This window comes from Patella vulgata, chromosome 8 (genome assembly GCF_932274485.2).
Source record: "Patella vulgata chromosome 8, xgPatVulg1.2, whole genome shotgun sequence".
NCBI classification, from domain to species: Eukaryota; Metazoa; Mollusca; class Gastropoda; family Patellidae; genus Patella; species Patella vulgata.
In genome coordinates, this window is record NC_065886.2 from 29,541,340 (window position 1) to 29,552,103 (window position 10,764).

General features: G+C 35.6%; 1 protein-coding gene across 1 annotated transcript; it reads right to left on the reverse strand.

Annotated features, from left to right (window-relative positions):
- Positions 1–678: 678 nt before the first annotated feature.
- LOC126829332 (NEDD4 family-interacting protein 1) lies at positions 679–8,489 on the reverse strand. The gene is made up of 7 exons (XM_050559129.2): positions 8,330–8,489; positions 7,028–7,124; positions 5,796–5,947; positions 5,190–5,259; positions 4,501–4,625; positions 3,507–3,573; positions 679–3,162 (listed from the first exon to the last, which is right to left on the reverse strand). Exons 1-7 carry the CDS (start codon positions 8,357–8,359, stop codon positions 3,065–3,067), a joined length of 639 nt encoding a protein of 212 aa, XP_050415086.1. The 5' UTR covers positions 8,360–8,489; the 3' UTR covers positions 679–3,064.
- Positions 8,490–10,764: the final 2,275 nt, after the last annotated feature.

The window sequence follows — 10,764 nt, forward strand, 5'->3', positions numbered from 1 at the left end:
TCACCCAAGCATACATTTAGTTCACTTTCTATACTTCAATGGAACATTCCAAATACCACACTATGGCAACAATATAATAAGCCCTAGATATGAAAATGGTTGAAAGTTAATATTGTTTTATCTTGACTAATGGTGCAGTACTAGAGAAGACTGACAACAAAAGGGAAAAACTTATGATTATCTACCAGAACAAGTAAAGCAATGGCCATATTTTTCATTAAATATTCCAGCAAATATTATGATGAACCAGACAGTTTTTGATAAAATGAACAAAACTAATATCAAATACTGGATTTTTATACTAAAAACTCCAACATTTTCACATAAAATCCACAGAAATAGTTCATTTTGCATTAAGTCCAAACCAATTTCATTTTTCAGGTTTTAAATAACCAATTAAGTTAGTTTTTTGAGCAATGTTTTGTTTAAAATGTTAAAATTATGAACAAGAAGCTTTTGAAAAGAGCAACCAAGTTTTTAAATTAGTTTTTTTCCCCAATAAAATAGGAAGCAACATGTTCGTGAAAACAAAAAATACAAATGGGTATGGCCAGTGCGTATAATGCTTAAGAGGCACCTGCACGTATAATGATTAAGAGGCAACTGCGTGTATAATTATTAAGGGGCACCTGCGTGTATAATTATTAAGGGATTTAGACACTAATCTCAACACAATAATAATAGTAGAAGCTTTTTACATCATGAAAAAATTATATACACAAATAGAATACATACAAATAATCTATACATCCATATTAGTTTTATATGACAATAAATAATTACATTCACAAAATCTTTTAATTCTATTGTACAACCGGTAACGAGATGCCATAAGAACCACAACTATGAAATACATCTGCTGTAAGACTTCTGATACATAAAAGTATACATGTCAACAACTCTCACAATGGTGTGCAGGGGGGTGATGGGGACAAGCCCTGGGGGACATCCAAATCAGAATAACATTAGAATTATTTTTTTTTTTATAAATTTACTATTATCCTTGTTAACTGGTGTAAATGCTGTTCTACTTAATTTAAATGTAAAGTTTATTTTATCAGTTTTTACATATTTAGAATGTCTTCCTTTGTCAAATATTGCTGAATACTAGGACCCCCCAGACCCAACCTATACTCGAGTCTTGGGTTGACCCCCCTGGCATGACACAGTATCTGTACACCACTGGAACCACCATAAATGTATGAAACTTTAGGCGTGTTTACTTTATAAATCTTTGCTAATATAAGGTTTTATAAAGTCACCATCTAGCTACAGAGAAGCAGTCCCCTTCTGAATAGTCTCACTATTCCTATACATTCTCCAATATTAGATGTTAGCCATCACCAATGTGAAATAATTACCTGTAGGTACCACCAATTATTTGTTATTGGGTTAATTTACTCTTTATATCCAGTTATTTACTCATATCTATATAACAAACTTCTTACATTGCCATGGATGCAGAAAATAACAAAAGAAGGGTCTTTTCCAAACAGAGATAACCTTCATTTATATATATTTTTTTTTTATCATCATTACAATTTGAACCTTCTACATATCTTTCTCATTATATAAGCATAAACATCATTTTTTTTTATATAAACAATATTCTATTTTATTCAAAATTGATTGAGGAACAGACTATGTTGTCTCCTCTCTGGGTGTAGATATCATTCCAATAAGAACCTTCCTACAATACCTTTTTAACTATGTAAAAGTATCTATCTTGCCTAAAAAGGCAAAAATCAAATATTGTTTTACTAATATTTCCGTTCTGTTCTTCACAAAAAATGTAAAATATCTCATTTTGGAAACAAGCTTTTCATATAAATTGCACTAAAAAAAACAAAAGCCACAGCCATTTTAAAACGATCTCATATTAAGCTATTAAGTATTAAATATCAAAGTATCAAAATTTTATGCATGTAAGTAAACTTACAGAAAAACATCCATATAAATTATTAAAGATGCATTATGTAAGATTTAGATATAGAGCTGTTCGTTCTTGCTATAGTACCAAAATAGATAATGAAAAATTAATATATTGAAAATTTCATTCAAATTACTTTATTCTGAGCGACATTATAAATGTCTAGTTTGGACTTAGATTGTTTATTATCACAGCAATGTTCTCCATCTTTAAATCAAATGTTCTAGAGAGTTGATTTTAACTTTGTCATGTGAATAACTGTCAGAATTAAAATTTATAAAATATTTGAAGACAAAAAAACCCTGTAATATAGGCAGATTTAGCTCTTACATAATGCATCTTTAAGTTGAACTTTGACCAATCTGTTTCATATACCATGCCTGGAAATAATATAATGACAGACTACTATCTGACATTTTATACTTTTTGCCAGACATGTATTTATAATATCAATAAAAACATGATAAAACCAAGAAATCTGAGCCAGACAAAATGATAGACAAAGCCTGAATTGGTGCCAAATCATGTCTGACAGGTTCCTTATTTCTAGATTTGCCTATAATACATACATGAGTCGTACCTAAAACCAATAAGACTCAAGTCAAAGTAAGTGACACATTTACGATACTATATCGCCCGCATATTAATTAAGCAAAAAAAAAAACAAAAAAAACCCCAGCAATTTGTACATTGCAGATTGTTTAAAACTAAAACTGTACATAGTAACGTATTATCCAAGTATGACTCTCTCGTGTTGACAAACATAATACATCTAGATAAATCATTTAAATAATTAATTGATCTGAACAGGCTCGTGTCTGCTCAGTACTAATTTTCATATTTCTGAGCACGAAAGCATGATATATTTCCATACATACAATAAAACTCTTCAAATTATTCTATTTTTCATTAAAAAAAATTAAGAGCAATAAAAATTCCTTAATCACCATAATCATAATATATCCACCCTAATTTATCATAGATCAGTTGACAATAAATTGATGATTAATAAATATTTCTTAAAATTCAAGATGACTTGATAATTTTTCGAAGTGTAAATTGTGTAAATTGATGTTAGTTAACTGAAGATCACTTAATACAAAGATTTGTTAATTACAAGAATCTGTTGAATGACTAGATCAAACGATATTGACGCAGTTGACCTGTTAGTCTGTTCATCTCGTACTTGACACGTACATATTGTATCGAACCACGGATAAACAGCAAAAACCCTGAAATAAACAGTAATATTTAAACTAAATAAACAATGGGGGGGGGGGGGAGAGAGAGATTTAATGTCCACTTTGGGAAGAACATGGGGCACAATTATATTTCAATAATTTGCTTACACTTAGGGGTCTTTAGCAGTGGGCTGAAACTGGGGGACCCGGAGAAATCCCACGAGGTTGGACAGGCGTACCTACTCCTTGCGATTGGAAATGTGCCACTTGAATAAACCACAGACTTTAGGATATTAAGGGCTCACTTTAGAGCACTCAACTACCTAAAATTGCTGATACAAATCAAACGACTACTTCTGACAGCCGTAAATTATTAGACAGCATGAAAAACTTACCACAGACAACCAATAACCACCATAACCATGAATCACCTCCAGCAAAATCATCAGCCCAATTATTATGCTGAAATATACATATTCTCAATACAATAATTCTTATTGAAATAATTTTAATGTGTAATTTTTATGCTGAAATAAAGACATATTTTCAATAACAGTGTTTTCAAACATATTTAACAAGGTTAAATCAAGCTATAGTTTTCACAATAGCATCAAAGTGATTTGGTTGACACATATTCTATTTCCATGAAAATCAATCAAAGATGACCTACTTGAGCAAGAGAATTATAAAAGGTTCACAATCTCAGAAATTTAACGTCCATGTGGTTAATCATTAAAACACATTCTGAATTGAATGTCATCATGGTTTGTTTCCGAAAATTAGTTGATTTCATTGATTGAATTTGAGGGAGCGACATTGACTCAGTAAGCCATGTTCGATCCCCGTGTTCAAGCTGAGCAAGTTCATCTGGATTTTCTGACATGGTTGCCCCATGTCAGTGCTGCAGGACAAGGGGTCTGGCATGGGACAATGTAGTCATTCGGATTTTCCAATTTGTTTCCACCCATGACAGTGCTGCAGGACAAAGGGTCTGGCATGTGATTTTCCGACGTGGTTCCCCCATGTCAGTGCTGCAGGACAAAAGGGTCTGGCATGGGACAACGTACAGTCATTCGGATGGGACGAAAAACCCAGTCCCATGTACACATTGGCATGCACATAAAACCCTTCCTGCTCTTAGGAAAAAATTTCCCTCATAGATCACTGTATGGCGTATGACCGTCTTCATTAGCCCAGTCGGAGAAAAACAGTAAGACGATAAACCCCATTTCATTTCATTTAACTGAGAAAATATTTCATAGCAGAACAAAAACGGACCAAATTCCTTTACACTTAAAATGACATTGAATAATGAACTCAAAAATAGCTTAAAAAAAACATTCAAATTGTAATATTAGTGTGAATAGTACTATAGTCTTAGCAACTCACTTTGGCAATAGCCACCCATTTTACAATGGAGAGACCTAATCCTGACAATGCACCACATCGGCCTGCTACTGAATTTGATATACACAGAGACAATAAAAAACCAACCCAGTTAAACAAAAATGCCACTGAAAAAGAAAAGAAAAAATTCATCCTACTTCTTAAAAACCTGTTTTTTCATTTTTATTTGATCTCCATACTTTTTTTTTAAAATCTGAAAACTCAGTTCTTCTAATGAATCGGAAAGTTATTGACCAAAGATGTCTAATTATAAGGGCCTTCTTATTCCTCACGCTGGAACTATAATGGCTTGATGAATTTGGAGTTAGCTCACTAACCCATACCATCGCGTGTTTCAAAGCCTGGCTTTTGGGAAAAGTTTTAGCCACGCAACATCTATATGCAGATCAATTTTCAAGCGAAGCGAAGGAGTTGAACTTCTTTACTTTACTCAAAACATCACAGACAAACAGCAAAAGGACATCTGCTGTTGCGATCACATGATCCATCTAACAACACGGCAAGACCAGCTTCGCTTACCTCTGCTCACTACAATCGGCAGTTTTTTAATTTTTGGCTTAGCCTAACTTTATAAGTTTAACTTCGCATTTAAAGCCTTGCTTTGCAGCTTCACTTATCAGAGTATAAATCGTTCTTTACATTCAAATTTAAACAAGTTAAAACTGACTTACCAACAAAGGTACAAATAAACATGCCATCTGTTCCTATGGCAATATCTGACATCCTGTCGGCATTATTTGACTGAAAATAGATTGTTACATATCTATAGACTGATTTGTACGTATATGACAGTATATAGCAGAGAAAACTTAATCAAATGTTTATCTTGAAGGTTTTTCAAAACAGTGGCAAGAGGATTCTTTAACCAGGAGGTTCATTGAAAAAGTTGGCCAAGACAGCTGCTCTGGATTTTCAGCACAGTAGAGGATGGAGGCTCTGGCAAGGAACTGTGACTTGCAGTTCAGATTGGAAGAAAATTTGGAGGTCCCATGTAACCATTTCTCTGCACGTAAAAGAACCTTTGTCAATTGGAATCTGACAAACAGTAGGCAGAAACTCTGCTGTCTTGGCCAAATTTGCCTCATAGTCATAGCACACTTTGCACATTATGCCCAATTACATTAACCTGGTTGATGCAGCCTATTTCTTTTCATCTTCTCTAAAAGCAAAACAATAACTAGCATCCATACCAGGAAAAGTCAGACATTAAACCCTATTTCAGCTTTTCTCTAAAACAATAAGTGATGCATTCCTGTCAGAAAGAAATCCCATATTACCTGACGTAAATTATCTTCTGGATCAACCTGTGAATCCTCTTCTTGAAGTCGTTGAAGTTCTTCAAGTTTACTTCTTTCAGCTTCATCATAAGATGGTAAATTGGTGGCATCATCATAGCTTGGTAATTTAGGTCCTTGAAATGCAGTGTTTTCTATAATCATATAAGATTTATATCAGGAGTAAATCACGTACGCAGCTCCATGAGCATAAATGTCAACATTATGCGTATTATTTAGTGATAGTAACTAATAAAATTATTAATGCAGTGCAACGAAAACAGTAGTCTAAATAAAAAAAAATATTCATTCATTCCCTGCGCTAGTTTACGGCATACGATTTTAGACTGTGTTTTGACTTCCCACAATGAAATTTATTCATAACGACCTAGGTCACGTATATTCCCACTCCCTGATTGGTTCAATAGTAGTAGATTATCAGAATGGGGCAAACGACCTTGCCGGAATAAATGGCACATGGTTTTATTTTACTTTTTTCATTCGTGTTGATTGAGCAAAATGATAAGTGGGAGGGTGCGGATAACAGGAGTAGTTATATTATACAAATTCCTTCACCTCATTGATTTTTTGGGATATCAGACCGATGTCATAGATAGTCTTAATAATTACGGCTAAAGGTAGGCACGTTTTTTTCTTCGCGACTCAAACAATTTGCAAATCGAAAGTACGATTTCATACTCGGCATACAGACACTCATAAACATTGAATCAAGTAAGAAATTATGAGTACCGGTATATGAACTTTTGATGTAATTGTGTTCAAGAATTTCACGTCTCCAAATTATCCGAATAGTATTTGGATTGCCAACAAAAGTATTCGGATCACAAATTTCGATACGATTTTCAACATTAATGCAATCTAAAGAGAATGTTCAAGGTTTGTTTCGGGGGGAGGGGGTTGGATGGTGGAATGGTTAGCATGCGCGCGCTGTATCATACGGTCTGTCATTGAGTCAACTGGCAGGGTTTCGATTCCCCGGTTGTACGTGACAAGAGGATTAGGGTCGCCTGTCCAATCTCGTGGGTTTTCTCCGGGTCCTCCGGTTTCCTCCCACTGCTAAAGATCCCTACGTGCAAGCGAATTATTGAAATAGAATTGAACCATATGCTAGTCCCGAAATGACCTAGTTTGTGTTGAGTGGACGTTAAACCCCATTTCTCTCTATCAAGGTTTGTTTCCTATTAAAAAAGTAGGCCTTCAGCTAAAGAACATACCTGTATTGACAGCACCTTCTGCTTCATATGGTGGAGGAGGAATCACCATTGCCATAGCAACAGGTTCAGCTGGTACCCTTTCTTCCTCCTCATGTAACTAAAATCAAATAAAATAATTTTCAAAAAATATGCAGGAAGCTTACTAATACAGTCTAATACAGTAAGATGTAAACTGAACCCTGGACATTTCATTTTCTCCAATACATCCCAATGATAGAGTGGTTCACGGCCTCAAATATTTGTGCTTATCAAAACTGACACACTTATCTGCATCATCTGGAGATTTTCTGAAGTGAGCAAATGTTAATACTACGCACATGGATTTGGAGGATGCAGCAAATATAGGTCACAAATAGCTTTCCGCAATGTATTATACACACATGTAGGCCTATAGGTATATAAAGTATAAAGCCGAGAAAAAAATACATTCATTTTCATTACGCGCTTCAACTTTCACAGTTATTTAATAGCGAACCTGAGAAAAACTTTGATTGCACTCGTTGATTTAATTTTTGATTTGGGCGATTTTGGTACGGTACTCTAGCTAGCTGTAACAGAGCTCTTTGTTTTTTTTCTAACTTTCGAACTCAGGAGTGCAGCAAGATAAACTATTACAACACTTGATTTACTTTTATTCAGCGGTTACTACATGTACCTTCGTTTACGTGCCGCTCTCTTGAGTTTCGGATATAAATATTTGCTACTGCTAGCTCTAAATATGAAGAACATGGAGTCGAGTTTCGGAAACAAATATTTGCTACTGCTAGCGTAGCTCTAAATATCCAGAACATGGCGTCGATGACAAACGTTAATGAACGAAAATAATGTAAATATTGGAATCAAGTCAAGTGGCTATGATATCGTTTTGTGGGGAGTATTTATCCAAATCAAAATGGCTAGATCGAAGAAAAAACATATCTGAGTGAATCGGCAAAGGTCACATTGCCTGACATTACGAATTGTTGAATAAAACCGAGCCGAAGCGAGAGCAGGTAAAATCGAGGCTTCAAGTCAGGCATTGCTGATTTATTTTATATTGTTTAGTTGAGTATGGTGTATGCATATATATACGGATAGAAGGTCAGATTCCTGTGAATAAATACTCAGCGACAGTGATTTTTTGTTTGAGAAGGAGGGATATCACAATATTGACATTTCATTTCGGCCTGCAAAAGTCACAGTGCATCAACATATCAAGTTATCAACAAGAACAAGTCAAAATTGAATACGTTTTGTCTCTTTTGAATTTGAGGCTAGAAATTCGGTGCAGTACAACTAAGAAAGCTGATATTTGAAACCTACCACTTCATATCTGACTGTGTTTCTGTCCATTATGGCACAGAAATTGTCTAAATTATCTTCCGGGGCGGTGTTTTCAACTACAATCTGGCAATATCTAAGTTCAGGGTCCGAACTGAAACAAAATGGCGATGAGGTTTTCTTTGCCAGGTTACATGCAAACTCCGTTTTCATTGGTTACTATTATTGAAGGATAAAGGTCATGAAGCACGTGACTGAGCTCTTAACTGAAAAAAAAAAATAAATGTACGGACAATGAGCACAAAACAAAAATAAGATGCCTTGTGAAACTCGTGTGTCTTCTAGGCCTACTAACTGACATTGCAATATCAGTAAATATCTACTATGGCATGACCTATAACCTAATTAAACTGATAAGAATATTTAAGAGCAGACGAAACATTAAAATGTTAAGGTGCAGGGTAGACAACTTCATTTTAGAGCTAGAACAGAGTTATTTTCCTTTAACTGTAGGAGAGCGTGGGGAATCAATGGGCGAGCGATGGGCTGCCCCTTGTACTATTAGACGTGAATGGCAAAATCGAATTCTATAGGCCTTCATTATGTAACCTTGACCTAGCCTAGAATATATTTCTGATTTGCCTACTGTCAACACATTGCCTTACAGCCTCACAAGTAGGCTACATTTAACCATATACCTATAGTAAAAGTATTTTTTGCATAATTTGCAATCTTTTTCATGCCCCGAACTAATTGTCATCAAGATTAAGATGTGCTTTACACCAGCACATATGCCCTAGGCATTGCACTTAAAATTAAATGCCACAGTGACTCACTGACTCTACTGTTAATAAAACTAATTAATTAATTAAATGCTGTGGGGACCGACGGACTACCTGCAGGTCGGTTCCTATATGGGCATGGGGCATTGGTCCCCAGAGTTAGGCATGGTCCATATATAGGTCCTGGTCATATTTTTAAGAAAATTGTGCATATGTTAGGTTTCAAATTTATGATCTCGAGTTTTATAATGCCAAGAAATAGAAAGAGAACAACAGACAAGAAATGTTTGATTCCAAAACAATATGCGATTGCTGTGTAATTTTTATGAACAAATCCCTGCTTATAGTATTCACAAGAATGTCAAGAATCACAAGGTTGGACAGGCGATCTTACTTGTCACGTATAGAAGTGGGTAATCGAAACACGCTACTTGAATCAATGACAGATCTTACAGATCTTATGGATCTTATGTTTTAACCATTTGCCCCCCCCCCCCGCCATATAGCCCCGCCGACTACTTCGGTATTGTCAAGAATGGTGATAAAAATGGTTGCTTTGAAGTAAATTTTTCATAAAAGCCAAAAAGCACACCATCTGTGCATTCATCGAGACAATAGTTGAAGATACCAATCTGATTGAAGCACATATCGTATTTCGTTTTGCTTTTTATAATTCAAAATTTCGATTTACTTGTCTTAACTACACTAGTATCTGCAAGAGCTGTTATAAAACCCGCGTTCTGGATGATGTGAGGGATTAGCCAATGAAACGGTCTGTTACGGCGAGTTTTTTTGGGCGTGAGGTGCATGGAACTGTGGGTATAACTAAAAACATCAAAGCTGATCAAATGTCTGACGTCATAGGTAAAAAGCAGCTCGTATGACCTCTGACACAACCTTCCACTACAACCGGTCAGATTTTCAAGTAGTGTAGGCTATCGAAAGTATAAAAAAAACGAAACGAAATATAGATCTGTATTTTTAATCAAATTGTTGAAGATACCGACTAAGTGGGTAAGACGCTGGCTCGAAAGCCTGGAGGTCGGGTGTTCGATCCCTGCATTGGCCGAGAAAGTTCATTCAGATTTTCCAGCGTGGTTTCCCCTTGTCTGTGATGCAGGACGGAGGGCCTGACAAGGACAGTTGTCTAGTCGTTCGTATGGGACGAAAAACCGAGGTCCCGTGTACACATTGGCATGCACGTAAAAGATCCCCTGGCAGTTGGAATTCGATATAAGAGTAGGCCGTCGCGCCGCTGCCCGGGCAAAATTTCCCTCATAGAACACTGTATGGCGTATGCCCGTCTTCATTAGCCCAGGTTAGGAGCAGAACAGTAGGACGTTAAACCCCATTTCATTTCATTTCATTTCACCGACACTGTAACACTCTCAAATATGGTAGCCATGCTTCCCGAACTAAGAAAAAATAAATACCGCAAAAAAGACAACCAGGAATTATTCGCTTTGATGTTTCCACTGATGACTATGGTATTGAATAGGCCGGTTATTATGATCTTGCTAATAAGTTACTTCAACAAAAATGCGCCAAAATTATATTTTTTATTTATTCTTTAATTAAATTAAGTAAAAGCTCTTGAATGTTTGTATATCTTATAACCATTGAACGGTCCATTGGTCCCCACCTAGGTCCGATGGGCCATCCTGAGTGATGTCAGAAAAATAGGTATACATGTAA

Excerpts from the sequence above, each read along its gene's own strand:
- LOC126829332 (XM_050559129.2), bottom strand. The coding sequence starts at position 8,359 with ATGGACAGAAACACAGTCAGATATGAAGTG. Across the intron at positions 5,948-7,027 it reads AGAAGGTGCTGTCAATACAG|AAAACACTGCATTTCAAGGA; the intron begins GTATGTTCTTTA and ends ATATGATTATAG. Across the intron at positions 3,574-4,500 it reads AATGGGTGGCTATTGCCAAA|CATAATAATTGGGCTGATGA; the intron begins GTGAGTTGCTAA and ends TGTATATTTCAG.